The 16,557-nt window shown below is 44.8% G+C and overlaps 1 protein-coding gene across 37 annotated transcripts in view; it reads right to left on the bottom strand.

The window, feature by feature from the left end:
- Positions 1-318: 318 nt before the first annotated feature.
- Positions 319-16,557, bottom strand: part of LOC118374629 (trichohyalin-like) — a 127,190-nt gene continuing 110,951 nt past the window's right edge. For 36 of the 37 annotated variants that reach the window (XM_052483559.1, XM_052483564.1, XM_052483560.1 and 33 more), the window contains 2 exons: positions 16,349-16,448; positions 319-1,409 (listed from right to left, as the gene is read on the bottom strand). In XM_052483559.1, coding sequence (XP_052339519.1) covers positions 936-1,409; positions 16,349-16,448 — 574 coding nt within the window. In that variant the 3' untranslated portion in view covers positions 319-935. The remainder of the gene's footprint in view (positions 1,410-16,348; positions 16,449-16,557) is intronic. The other variant, XM_052483583.1, reaches the window with a different exon arrangement.

Raw genomic sequence — 16,557 nt, 5'->3', positions numbered from 1 at the left:
CCTTCAGTGACAACTATCTGACCTTCAGTGACAACTATCTTGCCTACAGTGACAACTATCTGGCCTTCAGTGACAACTATCTGACCTTCAGTGACAACTATCTGGCCTACAGTGACAACTACCTGGCCTTCAGTGACAACTATCTGGCCTACAGTGACAACTACCTGGCCTTCAGTGACAACTATCTTGCCTACAGTGACAACTATCTGGCCTTCAGTGACAACTATCTGACCTTCAGTGACAACTATCTGACCTTCAGTGACAACTATCTGGCCTACAGTGACAACTACCTGGCCTTCAGTGACAACTATCTTGCCTACAGTGACAACTATCTGGCCTACAGTGACAACTATCTGGCCTACAGTGACAACTATCTGGCCTACTGTCTCGACTATCTGGCCTACAGTCTCAACTATCTGGCCTACAGTGACAACTATCTGGCCTACAGTGACAACTATCTGGCCTACAGTGACAACTATCTGGCCTACAGTCTCAACTATCTGGCTTTCAGTGACAACTATCTGGCTTTCAGTGACAACTATCTGGCTTTCAGTGACAACTATCTGGCTTTCAGTGACAACTATCTGGCCTACAGTGACAACTATCTGGCTTTCAGTGACAACTATCTGGCTTTCAGTGACAACTTTAAACATAAAACGGGATTTTTTAAAAATTTGGATTCATTATCAAACTGGAACTCAGAGAGACAACAATAACGATCAATATTACTACAATAGTCTCCATGTTACAAGGCACTATATGAGTGCAGGAACATGCACACACACTCACACTAACCACAAATGACGCGCAAACTCAAAATAGATGTAAATGTCAACATTTGCAGCACATGGTACACAGTCATACAGTGAACAGGGAACAGGGTCATACAGGGAACAGGGTCATACAGGGAACAGGGTTTAGAGGTCAGCGGGAGGTCAGGTGAGGGGCGAAGCGTCCTTGGTCTGTCGTATCTCTGTAGCGAGGTGGTTGATCCTACCTGACCAGTAGAGCTCTCTGTCCTGCAACTGTACTGATAGTTCTCCCACCCTCCTCACCCAGTAGGCCTCATTAACAGCCTGGGCCTCGCCTGGCTCCCGCGGCCCAGCCACGCTCAACTCTGCTCGGGTCAGGGCACTGTCCTTCTCCCCTGGCCTGGGACTGGGGCTGTGGCTGGGGGGGTGGTGAAAAGGGAAGGGGGAAAGGTGGGAGGCAGGGGGAGGGTATCCTGTGTCTCTATCCAGAGAGGGGGAGAGGGAGGGAAGGGAGGAGGAAGACCCGTGGGTGAGGGAGAGGGGAAGGAGGGAGGTACCCCTCCGGTGGTTGGTTGGCGGTATCATTCGTCTGCGCTCTGCTCTCTCCTCCTCCAGCTGCAGACGCAATCTCTCGTTCTCTCCTCCCAGAGCACTCAGCTAGGGGAAAGAGAGAGAGAGAGTTTGAGAGACAGAGATAGAGAGATACAGTTTGAGAAAGAAAGAGTTTGAGAGAGAGTGAGAGAGTTTGAGAGAGAGGAAAGCTGTTAAATGTTCCTGAGAGCTGTCATCATGGTGTAGATGTAACCAGAAAACAACAGAGACATTCAGAGATGAGAGAAATGGGTTTACGACCCTACACACTGTCAACACAAAACTCATCAGGCATGGTCAGAATGGAACTGGGCTCCAAAAACAATCATATCCAAAACTTTAGATAATTTTTTTGTACATAACTGGCTAGTTTAAGGTGTGTTTTGGTAGGTAAGATGCATGTCAATGTGTGAGATCTGCAATGACACAGTGATCAGAGAGAGAGAGAGAGAGAGAGGAGCTGGCTGATTCCTGGTTATTTTGAGCTGTACGGTAAGCAGACAGAGATGAAAAACATACATATGGACAGAGAGAGTCTGTAGTGACAGTGACACTCTTCCCCATCTGTTCCTCAGACATGTGTACGTAAGAGTGAGTGTGTGTCGGTATAGAAGCTAAGGTTAAAGAGCGATGTTACACACACACACACACTTCCTATTCAAAGAGTATCTGAATAACACCCCCCCAAGTACTCGCCCTACGGACGTTGTTATCGGTTTTGTTTGGTTGACAAAGCAGAGGTGAGGAGTGTTGCACAACCCAACAACCCAGTAAAACAACACTGCAGTACACATTGTGCACTACTGTTGCGTGGGCAATGACATCAGAGGCTGAAAAAATAGTGTTCATTCTTTGCAGCAACAAACAATTGTTGTAATTTCGCAAACGTATGTGGTTTTTTCACCATTAAGGATTCTTTCACCATTATGCATGCACTAATTGTAAGTTGCTCTTGTATTTGAATATTTGTTATTTAAATAATTATTTTCTGTGCATTTGAGCATTTTCAGCTAATGTGGTCCGAATTAACTACTTCAATTGGAAGTATTTTAAAGTATTTTCAAAGCATTTCAGATAAATAGCCTATTATTTGAAATGATTTTCAAAGACTTATTTGAAATAGTATTTGAACCTAGGTCTGACTCACACAGTAACATTTCCATTACATCTCTGTACTCTAGCCAGTGGTTCATCTCTGTACTCTATCTAGCCAGTGGTTCATCTCTGTACTCTAGCCAGTGGTTCATCTCTGTACTCTATCTAGCCAGTGGTTCATCTCTGTACTCTAGCCAGTGGTTCATCTCTGTACTCTATCTAGCCAGTGGTTCATCTCTGTACTCTAGCCAGTGGTTCATCTCTGTACTCTATCTAGCCAGTGGTTCATCTCTGTACTCTAGCCAGTGGTTCATCTCTGTACTCTAGCCAATGGTTCATCTCTGTACTCTAGCCAGTGGTTCATCTCTGTACTCTAGCCAGTGGTTCATCTCTGTACTCTAGCCAGGGTTCATCTCTGTACTCTAGCCAGTGGTTCATCTCTGTACTCTAGCCAGTGGTTCATCTCTGTACTCTAGCCAGTGGTTCATCTCTGTACTCTAGCCAATGGTTCATCTCTGTACTCTTGCCAGTGGTTCATCTCTGTACTCTAGCCAGTGGTTCATCTCTGTACTCTAGCCAGTGGTTCATCTCTGTACTCTAGCCAGTGGTTCATCTCTGTACTCTAGCCAGTGGTTCATCTCTGTACTCTAGCCAGTGGTTCATCTCTGTACTCTAGCCAGTGGTTCATCTCTGTACTCTAGCCAGTGGTTCATCTCTGTACTCTAGCCAGTGGTTCATCTCTGTACTCTAGCCAGTGGTTCATCTCTGTACTCTAGCCAGTGGTTCATCTCTGTACTCTAGCCAGTGGTTCATCTCTGTACTCTAGCCAGTGGTTCATCTCTGTACTCTAGCCAGTGGTTCATCTCTGTACTCTAGCCAGTGGTTCATCTCTGTACTCTAGCCAGTGGTTCATCTCTGTACTCTAGCCAGTGGTTCATCTCTGTACTCTAGCCAGTGGTTCATCTCTGTACTCTAGCCAGTGGTTCATCTCTGTACTCTAGCCAGTGGTTCATCTCTGTACTCTAGCCAGGGTTCATCTCTGTACTCTAGCCAGTGGTTCATCTCTGTACTCTAGCCAGTGGTTCATCTCTGTACTCTAGCCAGTGGTTCATCTCTGTACTCTAGCCAATGGTTCATCTCTGTACTCTTGCCAGTGGTTCATCTCTGTACTCTATCTAGCCAGTGGTTCATCTCTGTACTCTAGCCAGTGGTTCATCTCTGTACTCTATCTAGCCAGTGGTTCATCTCTGTACTCTAGCCAGTGGTTCATCTCTGTACTCTATCTAGCCAGTGGTTCATCTCTGTACTCTAGCCAGTGGTTCATCTCTGTACTCTAGCCAGTGGTTCATCTCTGTACTCTAGCCAGTGGTTCATCTCTGTACTCTAGCCAGTGGTTCATCTCTGTACTCTAGCCAGTGGTTCATCTCTGTACTCTAGCCAGTGGTTCATCTCTGTACTCTAGCCAGTGGTTCATCTCTGTACTCTAGCCAGTGGTTCATCTCTGTACTCTAGCCAGTGGTTCATCTCTGTACTCTAGCCAGTGGTTCATCTCTGTACTCTAGCCAGCGGTTCCTAACCTTTTTGATGGGATAAAACATTCTGTGGCACACCTAAACTTTTCCCAATAATGCATTTAGTGGTAATGACCTCCATCTCATCTGATCCATACTGCAAATCATCAATTTCCTGTGACCCAAAAAATGAATCGATTAAATGAATTTAAATAGGTTTATTTGAACTATTTTCATAGTTCCTTACTCAAGACGGTTCATTTGTGTGTACCCCTTTAAGAGCGTCCCGTAAATATCCAATAGAAAGAAAACCATGTAGGCCTAGCTCCGGTAAAATAGTAAAGGTGAGAGAGACCAGCGGTTTGTAAAGGTTTTCTGCATTTCAAAATGGGTTTGGACGGTGTAGGCCGTCATTGTAAATAATAATTTGTTCTTAACTAACTTGCCAAGTTCAATAAAACATTTTTTTTGCAAGTATCTGTCCCAAACAGCAACAACATTCTCAGCAACATTTACAGAACCTTTTTACTTGCTATGACTGTGATACTGTATGTTATTGTTTAACTACCTTAGTTGACTACCTTAATTAAGTCACTCTGGATAAGAGTGTCTGCTAAATGACCAAAATTTAAATGTTTGTGTGAAAAATGAACTGCAAAGCACACTGGGTATTATTTTTGGCCTTGTTATGGGGTCAAGTCTAGTCTTGAAAATACAAATTACAGCTCTCAAAAGCATCTTGTTACAAAATACTCAGAAGTAATTGAAATACATATTTCAAATATATCAACAGAAATGCTGCCCATCTCTGGTGCCAGCACCACAGGTGCTCCTAAGCCAAAGTCCCATGTTCATTTTGTCACGTTTACAAGTGAGTTAAAAAAAGATTAGGTAAAGTTTTGCGGCACCCCTGAGAGTTTCTCAAGGCACACCAGTGTGACGAGGCACCCCTGAGAGTTTTTGAAGGCACACCAGTGTGATGAGGCACCCCTGAGAGTTTCTAAAGGCACAGCAGTGTGACGAGGCACCCGAGAGTTTCTCAAGGCACACCAGTGTGATGAGGCACCCCTGAGAGTTTCTAAAGGCACACCAGTGTGATGAGGCACCCCTGAGAGTTTCTCAAGGCACACCAGTGTGACGAGGCACCCCTGAGAGTTTCTCAAGGCACACCAGTGTGATGAGGCACCCCTGAGAGTTTCTCAAGGCACACCAGTGTGATGAGGCACCCCTGAGAGTTTCTAAAGGCACAGCAGTGTGACGAGGCACCCCTGAGAGTTTCTCAAGGCACACCAGTGTGATGAGGCACCCCTGAGAGTTTCTCAAGGCACACCAGTGTGATGAGGCACCCCTGAGAGTTTCTCAAGGCACACCAGTGTGATGAGGCACCCCTGAGAGTTTCTCAAGGCACACCAGTGTGATGAGGCACCCCTGAGAGTTTCTCATTGCACAGCAGTGTGATGAGGCACCCCTGAGAGTTTCTCAAGGCACACCAGTGTGATGAGGCACCCCTGAGAGTTTCTCAAGGCACACCAGTGTGATGAGGCACCCCTGAGAGTTTCTCAAGGCACACCAGTGTGATGAGGCACCCCTGAGAGTTTCTCAAGGCACACCAGTGTGATGAGGCACCCCTGAGAGTTTCTCAAGGCACACCAGTGTGATGAGGCACCCCTGAGAGTTTCTCAAGGCACACCAGTGTGACGCGGCACACCGGTTGAAAACCACTGTTCTAGACATCTCTCCTCCACTATCCCTCTATCCCATCCCTCGTTCACAGAAAAGACAGACAGGCGGCAGTATTGGGATTATTAGGAAATATGTCTATCAGATGTGGGGCTTCCAATCTTTCTATTAATGTGTGTGTTTGAACTGAAACTGAAATCTTACTCCCTTCCTTCTCTCACCTCTTGATGATTCCTCCGATCTGAAACAGCCTGAATAGGTTGAAGAAATAAGGTGTAAACTCTTTCCACCTATCCTGTATATCCACAGATCCAGTAGAATCTAAGACCAACTTTATCTGTAGCCCTGCAAAATGCCATATCCCCTGCCCTGTCCAAAACCTCAGCCAAATCTCCAACCCACAGTTTAAATCCAGTAATACCTTCTTGTGAAAATGTCACCTCCCCCGCCCCGCCCAGCCCAAATCAAACCACAGTTATGTGTCTGTGAAAACACAGTATGATGTAAATTAACTAATTAACTCTAACATTCTTCGGGACATGTTTCATTTTCCATCATGTTTACAAAGACGAGACGTTTGCTAATTAAAAATCCCTGCACGAGTCTCTAACCCTGAACTGGTTCCGTCTAGGTGGGTGGAGTGTGTGTGCGTGTGTGATTGGTTTAGCAGATCATAGGCTAAAACCCACTGGTGACCAGTGTGAAGGCTGTCTACTACTCTTAGCAGAAGCAATAACAACACATTCAATATCCAAATGAAGAAAGGAGATTAGCTATTATTCTGAGCCACTAATCTATGGAAATGAAACATGTGTTATTCTATAGAGATTAGACAGCTATAATTGAGCTTCATCTGGAGTTCTCTAGCTGCAGAATGAAGTAAGACATTTCATTAGTCGTTTGACAAGGACATGGATAGGCGTGTGTGTGGCAGATGGCGGGCTGGTGAAATTGAGTGGGAGGTTGCCTGTCTGTCTAGGTGTGTGTTGGCGTCCTCATTAAGTGTTCTGTGTAGGAGCGGACGGCTGGATCGATATGTGTAATGATTCACACAGCAGATTAAGAGGTGTCTGAGACCCAGGCTATTAAACACAAGATACACACAATGAGGTGTCTGAGACCCAGGCTATTAAACACAAGATACACACAATGAGGTGTCTGAGACCCAGGCTATTAAACACAAGATACACACAATGAGGTGTCTGAGACCCAGGCTATTAAACACAAGATACACACAATGAGGTGTCTGAGACCCAGGCTATTAAACACAAGATACACACAATGAGGTGTCTGAGACCCAGGCTATTAAACACAAGATACACACAATGAGGTGTCTGAGACCCAGGCTATTAAACACAAAACACACACAATGAGGTGTCTGAGAACCAGGCTATTAAACACACACAATGAGGTGTCTGAGACCCAGGCTATTAAACACACACAATGAGGTGTCTCAGACCCAGGCTATTAAACACACACAATGAGGTGTCTGAGACCCAGGCTATTAAACACAAGATACACACAATGAGGTGTCTGAGACCCAGGCTATTAAACACAAAACACACACAATGAGGTGTCTGAGACCCAGGCTATTAAACACACACAATGAGGTGTCTGAGACCCAGGCTATTAAACACACACAATGAGGTGTCTGAGACCCAGGCTATTAAACACACACAATGAGGTGTCTGAGACCCAGGCTATTAAACACACACAATGAGGTGTCTGAGACACAGGCTATTAAACACACACAATGAGGTGTCTGAGACACAGGCTATTAAACACACACAATGAGGTGTCTGAGACCCAGGCTATTAAACACAAAACCACACACAATGAGGTATCTGAGACACAGGCTATTAAACACACACAATGAGGTGTCTGAGACCCAGGCTATTAAACACACACAATGAGGTGTCTGAGACCCAGGCTATTAAACACACACAATGAGGTGTCTGAGACCCAGGCTATTAAACACAAAACACACACAATGAGGTGTCTGAGACCCAGGCTATTAAACACACACAATGAGGTGTCTGAGACCCAGGCTATTAAACACAAAACACACACAATGAGGTGTCTGAGACACAGGCTATTAAACACACACAATGAGGTGTCTGAGACCCAGGCTATTAAACACACACAATGAGGTGTCTGAGACACAGGCTATTAAACACACACAATGAGGTGTCTGAGACCCAGGCTATTAAACACACACAATGAGGTGTCTGAGACCCAGGCTATTAAACACACACAATGAGGTGTCTGAGACACAGGCTATTAAACACACACAATGAGGTGTCTCAGACCCAGGCTATTAAACACACACAATGAAGTGTCTGAGAACCAGGCTATTAAACACAAAACCACACACAATGAGGTGTCTGAGACCCAGGCTATTAAACACACACAATGAGGTGTCTGAGACCCAGGCTATTAAACACAAAACCACACACAATGAGGTGTCTGAGAACCAGGCTATTAAACACAAAACACACACAATGAGGTGTCTGAGACACAGGCTATTAAACACACACAATGAGGTGTCTGAGAACCAGGCTATTAAACACGCACAATGAGGTGTCTGAGAACCAGGCTATTAAACACAAAACCACACACAATGAGGTGTCTGAGAACCAGGCTATTAAACACGCACAATGAGGTGTCTGAGAACCAGGCTATTAAACACAAAACCACACACAATGAGGTGTCTCAGACCCAGGCTATTAAACACGCACAATGAGGTGTCTGAGAACCAGGCTATTAAACACAAAACCACACACAATGAGGTGTCTGAGAACCAGGCTATTAAACACAAAACACACACACAATGAGGTGTCTGAGAACCAGGCTATTAAACACAAAACACACACAATGAGGTGTCTGAGACCCAGGCTATTAAACACACACAATGAGGTGTCTGAGACACAGGCTATTAAACACACACAATGAGGTGTCTGAGAACCAGGCTATTAAACACAAAACCACACACAATGAGGTATCTGAGACACAGGCTATTAAACACACACAATGAGGTGTCTCAGACCCAGGCTATTAAACACAAAACACACACAATGAGGTGTCTCAGACCCAGGCTATTAAACACAAAACACACACAATGAGGTATCTGAGACACAGGCTATTAAACACACACAATGAGGTGTCTGAGACCCAGGCTATTAAACACACACAATGAGGTGTCTCAGACCCAGGCTATTAAACACACACAATGAGGTGTCTCAGACCCAGGCTATTAAACACACACAATGAGGTGTCTCAGACCCAGGCTATTAAACACACACAATGAGGTGTCTCAGACCCAGGCTATTAAACACACACAATGAGGTGTCTCAGACCCAGGCTATTAAACACACACAATGAGGTATCTGAGACACAGGCTATTAAACACAAAACACACACAATGAGGTGTCTCAGACCCAGGCTATTAAACACACACAATGAGGTGTCTCAGACCCAGGCTATTAAACACACACAATGAGGTGTCTGAGAACCAGGCTATTAAACACAAAACCACACACAATGAGGTATCTGAGACACAGGCTATTAAACACACACAATGAGGTGTCTCAGACCCAGGCTATTAAACACAAAACACACACAATGAGGTTTCTCAGACCCAGGCTATTAAACACAAAACACACACAATGAGGTTTCTCAGACCCAGGCTATTAAACACACACAACGAGGTGTCTCAGACCCAGGCTATTAAACACAAAACACACACAATGAGGTGTCTCAGACCCAGGCTATTAAACACACACAATGAGGTGTCTGAGACACAGGCTATTAAACACAAAAACACACACAATGAGGTGTCTCAGACCCAGGCTATTAAACACACACAATGAGGTGTCTCAGACCCAGGCTATTAAACACACACAATGAGGTGTCTGAGAACCAGGCTATTAAACACAAAACCACACACAATGAGGTATCTGAGACACAGGCTATTAAACACACACAATGAGGTGTCTCAGACCCAGGCTATTAAACACACACAATGAGGTGTCTGAGACCCAGGCTATTAAACACACACAATGAGGTGTCTCAGACCCAGGCTATTAAACACACACAATGAGGTGTCTCAGACCCAGGCTATTAAACACAAAACACACACAATGAGGTTTCTCAGACCCAGGCTATTAAACACAAAACACACACAATGAGGTTTCTCAGACCCAGGCTATTAAACACACACAACGAGGTGTCTCAGACCCAGGCTATTAAACACAAAACACACACAATGAGGTGTCTCAGACCCAGGCTATTAAACACACACAATGAGGTGTCTGAGACACAGGCTATTAAACACAAAAACACACACAATGAGGTGTCTCAGACCCAGGCTATTAAACACACACAATGAGGTGTCTCAGACCCAGGCTATTAAACACACACAATGAGGTGTCTGAGAACCAGGCTATTAAACACAAAACCACACACAATGAGGTATCTGAGACACAGGCTATTAAACACACACAATGAGGTGTCTCAGACCCAGGCTATTAAACACAAAACACACACAATGAGGTTTCTCAGACCCAGGCTATTAAACACAAAACACACACAATGAGGTTTCTCAGACCCAGGCTATTAAACACACACAACGAGGTGTCTCAGACCCAGGCTATTAAACACAAAACACACACAATGAGGTGTCTCAGACCCAGGCTATTAAACACACACAATGAGGTGTCTGAGAACCAGGCTATTAAACACGCACAATGAGGTGTCTGAGAACCAGGCTATTAAACACAAATCCACACACAATGAGGTGTCTGAGAACCAGGCTATTAAACACAAAAACACACACAATGAGGTGTCTGAGACACAGGCTATTAAACACACACAATGAGGTGTCTGAGAACCAGGCTATTAAACACAAAACCACACACAATGAGGTATCTGAGACACAGGCTATTAAACACACACAATGAGGTGTCTGAGACCCAGGCTATTAAACACACACAAGGAGGTGTCTGAGACCCAGGCTATTAAACACACACAATGAGGTGCCTGAGACACAGGCTATTAAACACACACAATGAGGTGTCTCAGACCCAGGCTATTAAACACACACAATGAGGTGTCTGAGAACCAGGCTATTAAACACAAAACCACACACAATGAGGTGTCTGAGACCCAGGCTATTAAACACACACAATGAGGTGTCTGAGACCCAGGCTATTAAACACAAAACCACACACAATGAGGTGTCTGAGACACAGGCTATTAAACACACACAATGAGGTGTCTGAGAACCAGGCTATTAAACACAAAACCACACACAATGAGGTGTCTGAGAACCAGGCTATTAAACACGCACAATGAGGTGTCTGAGAACCAGGCTATTAAACACGCACAATGAGGTGTCTGAGAACCAGGCTATTAAACACAAAACCACACACAATGAGGTGTCTCAGACCCAGGCTATTAAACACAAAACACACACAATGAGGTGTCTCAGACCCAGGCTATTAAACACACACAATGAGGTGTCTGAGAACCAGGCTATTAAACACGCACAATGAGGTGTCTGAGAACCAGGCTATTAAACACAAAACCACACACAATGAGGTGTCTGAGAACCAGGCTATTAAACACGCACAATGAGGTGTCTGAGAACCAGGCTATTAAACACAAAACACACACAATGAGGTGTCTCAGACCCAGGCTATTAAACACACACAATGAGGTGTCTCAGACCCAGGCTATTAAACACAAAACACACACAATGAGGTGTCTCAGACCCAGGCTATTAAACACACACAATGAGGTGTCTCAGACCCAGGCTATTAAACACACACAATGAGGTGTCTCAGACCCAGGCTATTAAACACACACAATGAGGTGTCTGAGACCCAGGCTATTAAACACAAAACACACACAATGAGGTGTCTCAGACCCAGGCTATTAAACACACACAATGAGGTGTCTCAGACCCAGGCTATTAAACACACACAATGAGGTGTCTCAGACCCAGGCTATTAAACACACACAATGAGGTGTCTCAGACCCAGGCTATTAAACACAAAACACACACAATGAGGTGTCTCAGACCCAGGCTATTAAACACACACAATGAGGTGTCTCAGACCCAGGCTATTAAACACACACAATGAGGTGTCTCAGACCCAGGCTATTAAACACACACAATGAGGTGTCTGAGACCCAGGCTATTAAACACACACAATGAGGTGTCTCAGACCCAGGCTATTAAACACACACAATGAGGTGTCTCAGACCCAGGCTATTAAACACACACAATGAGGTGTCTCAGACCCAGGCTATTAAACACACACAATGAGGTGTCTCAGACCCAGGCTGTCCTTTCAGAATCAGGAACCTGTCACACACTGAACATCATTACATTTACATTTAAGTCATTTAGCAGACGCTCTTATCCAGAGCGACTTACAAATTGGTGCATACACCTTATGACATCCAGTAGAATAGTCACTTTACAATAGTGCATCTAAATCTTAAAGGGGGGTGAGAAGGATTACTTATCCTATCCTAGGTATTCCTTAAAGAGGTGGGGTTTCAGGAGTCTCCGGAAGGTGGTGATTGACTCCGCTGAAGGTCTATAGGTTCACCACTGTACTAACCTGTCACACACTGAAGGTCTATAGGTTCACCACAGCACTAACCTGTCACACTGAAGGTCTATAGGTTCACCACAGTACTAACCTGTCACACTGAAGACCTATAGGTTAACCACTGTACTAACCTGTCACACTGAAGGTCTATAGGTTCACCACTGTACTAACCTGTTACACACTGAAGACCTATAGGTTCACCACTGTACTAACCTGTCACACACTGAAGGTCTATAGGTTCACCACAGCACTAACCTGTCACACTGAAGGTCTATAGGTTCACCACTGTACTAACCTGTCACACTGAAGACCTATAGGTTCACCACTGTACTAACCTGTCACACTGAAGACCTATAGGTTCACCACTGTACTAACCTGTCACACACTGAAGGTCTATAGGTTCACCACTGTACTAACCTGTCACACTGAAGACCTATAGGTTCAGCACTGTACTAACCTGTCACACACTGAAGGTCTATAGGTTCACCACTGTACTAACCTGTCACACACTGACGGTCTATAGGTTCACCACTGTACTAACCTGTCACACACTGAAGACCTATAGGTTCACCACAGTACTAACCTGTTACACACTGAAGACCTATAGGTTCACCACAGTACTAACCTGTTACACACTGAAGACCTATAGGTTCACCACAGTACTAACCTGTTACACACTGAAGACCTATAGGTTCACCACAGTACTAACCTGTCACACACTGAAGGCCTATAGGTTCACCACAGTACTAACCTGTCACACACTGAAGACCTATAGGTTCACCACAGTACTAACCTGTCACACACTGAAGACCTATAGGTTCACCACAGTACTAACCTGTCACACACTGAAGGTCTATAGGTTCACCACTGTACTAACCTGTCACACACTGAAGACCTATAGGTTCACCACAGTACTAACCTGTCACACACTGAAGACCTATAGGTTCACCACAGTACTAACCTGTCACACACTGAAGGTCTATAGGTTCACCACTGTACTAACCTGTCACACTGAAGACCTATAGGTTCACCACTGTACTAACCTGTCACACTGAAGACCTATAGGTTCACCACTGTACTAACCTGTCACACACTGAAGGCCTATAGGTTCACCACTGTACTAACCTGTCACACTGAAGACCTATAGGTTCAGCACTGTACTAACCTGTCACACACTGAAGGTCTATAGGTTCACCACTGTACTAACCTGTCACACACTGACGGTCTATAGGTTCACCACTGTACTAACCTGTCACACACTGAAGACCTATAGGTTCACCACAGTACTAACCTGTCACACACTGAAGGCCTATAGGTTCACCACAGTACTAACCTGTTACACACTGAAGGTCTATAGGTTCACCACAGTACTAACCTGTCACACACTGAAGGCCTATAGGTTCACCACAGTACTAACCTGTTACACACTGAAGGTCTATAGGTTCACCACAGTACTAACCTGTCACACACTGAAGACCTATAGGTTCACCACAGTACTAACCTGTCACACACTGAAGACCTATAGGTTCACCACAGTACTAACCTGTCACACACTGAAGGTCTATAGGTTCACCACTGTACTAACCTGTCACACACTGAAGACCTATAGGTTCACCACAGTACTAACCTGTCACACACTGAAGACCTATAGGTTCACCACAGTACTAACCTGTCACACACTGAAGACCTATAGGTTCACCACAGTACTAACCTGTCACACACTGACGGTCTATAGGTTCACCACTGTACTAACCTGTCACACTGAAGACCTATAGGTTCACCACAGTACTAACCTGTCACACACTGAAGACCTATAGGTTCACCACAGTACTAACCTGTCACACACTGAAGACCTATAGGTTCACCACAGTACTAACCTGTCACACACTGAAGACCTATAGGTTCACCACTGTACTAACCTGTCACACTGAAGACCTATAGGTTCACCACAGTACTAACCTGTCACACACTGAAGACCTATAGGTTCACCACAGTACTAACCTGTCACACACTGAAGACCTATAGGTTCACCACAGTACTAACCTGTCACACACTGAAGACCTATAGGTTCACCACTGTACTAACCTGTCACACTGAAGACCTATAGGTTCACCACAGTACTAACCTGTCACACACTGAAGACCTATAGGTTCACCACAGTACTAACCTGTCACACACTGAAGGTCTATAGGTTCACCACTGTACTAACCTGTCACACACTGAAGGTCTATAGGTTCACCACTGTACTAACCTGTCACACTGAAGATCTATAGGTTAACCACTGTACTAACCTGTCACACACTGAAGACCTATAGGTTCACCACTGTACTAACCTGTCACACACTGAAGGTCTATAGGTTCACCACTGTACTAACCTGTCACACACTGAAGACCTATAGGTTCACCACTGTACTAACCTGTCACACACTGATGGTCTATAGGTTCACCACTGTACTAACCTGTCACACTGAAGGTCTATAGGTTCACCACTGTACTAACCTGTCACACTGAAGACCTATAGGTTCACCACTGTACTAACCTGTCACACTGAAGGTCTATAGGTTAACCACTGTACTAACCTGTCACACACTGAAGACCTATAGGTTAACCACTGTACTAACCTGTCACACACTGAAGACCTATAGGTTCACCACTGTACTAACCTGTCACACACTGAAGGTCTATAGGTTCACCACTGTACTAACCTGTCACACACTGAAGACCTATAGGTTCACCACTGTACTAACCTGTCACACACTGAAGACCTATAGGTTCACCACAGTACTAACCTGTCACACTGAAGGTCTATAGGTTCACCACTGTACTAACCTGTCACACTGAAGACCTATAGGTTCACCACTGCACTAACCTGTTACACACTGATGGTCTATAGGTTCACCACTGTACTAACCTGTCACACTGAAGACCTATAGGTTCACCACTGTACTAACCTGTCACACTGAAGACCTATAGGTTCACCACTGTACTAACCTGTCACACTGAAGGTCCATAGGTTCACCACTGTACTAACCTGTCACACACTGAAGACCTATAGGTTAACCACTGTACTAACCTGTCACACTGAAGACCTATAGGTTCACCACTGTACTAACCTGTCACACTGAAGACCTATAGGTTCACCACTGTACTAACCTGTCACACACTGAAGGCCTATAGGTTCACCACAGTACTAACCTGTCACACACTGAAGACCTATAGGTTCACCACTGTACTAACCTGTCACAGTCAAGGAAATGTAATGAAAGTAAAGGACTAATGTTTAGAGTAAATCCCAGGTTTCAATAGGCCATAAGATATTCATGTTTCAAGAAAGGAGTGTATATATTTGGCCTGGAAAAGTGGTTATATGCACTGACTGAATGGAAGATGATAATACATTTTTTAATCAGCTGGTCTCGCAAAGAAATGATTAGTCCTCACTGTCCGAATCAAGACCGAGTACCAATGTATCCGACACCGAGACAAGACCAAGAAGCTCAATATGTGATATCGAGACTGGATTTGAGTACTACAACACTGGCTATAACTATACTAAACAACTCTAGAGCAAAACAGTTGAGATGCTGCTGATACAATTCAAACCCAAAACATTCACAACAGCCAGGTGAATGATTCTAGAAGATTTGTTCAAGAAGAGGAAGAGGAGAGAAAATAAACATTCCTCTTCCTGCACGTTGTGGATTTGTTGACCATTTCTCTTGTGAAGTGACAACCCAGATAAACGACGGTGCACTTCTCTTTTGGTCAGGAGATTCTTCTGTTCTTCCTTTCTGTCTTTTATCCCAGCATACCATTTCTCTTCCCCGTCAGAGAGTGATGGGCTACAACACCATATTGATACTTCTCTCTCTGGCATGAAAGAGAATCATTTAGTGATGAAGAAACGTCCCCGTTATCTACTGATGAGATTGGTTCTCTCTTTCCTCCCTCCTTCAGAGGAAATGGATGTGTGTGTGTTTGATGTCAGACGCTTTAAGGCTTCTTCTTCAGTCTGAACTACACAGCAGGTGGACTGGTCTGTGTGTGTGAGTCTGTGTTGGGCCAGATGGACCCAGTATGTGTGTGTGTGTGTTCTTACCTGTTTGTTGAGCAAGCCTATAGCCTCCAGGTTGCTTCTCAGTCTGACCTGCATGTACTGGATCCGACTCAGGTTGGTGGTCACAAAGCTCTCCCTCTCCCTGCACACACACACACGCACGCACGCGCACGCACGCACGCACGCACGCACACACACACACACACACACACACACACACACACACACACACACACACACACACACACACA

The sequence above is a fragment of the Oncorhynchus keta genome, chromosome 28 (genome assembly GCF_023373465.1).
Source record: "Oncorhynchus keta strain PuntledgeMale-10-30-2019 chromosome 28, Oket_V2, whole genome shotgun sequence".
Classification (NCBI taxonomy): domain Eukaryota; kingdom Metazoa; phylum Chordata; class Actinopteri; order Salmoniformes; family Salmonidae; genus Oncorhynchus; species Oncorhynchus keta.
This window is presented reverse-complemented; position numbering and strand designations above follow the sequence as displayed.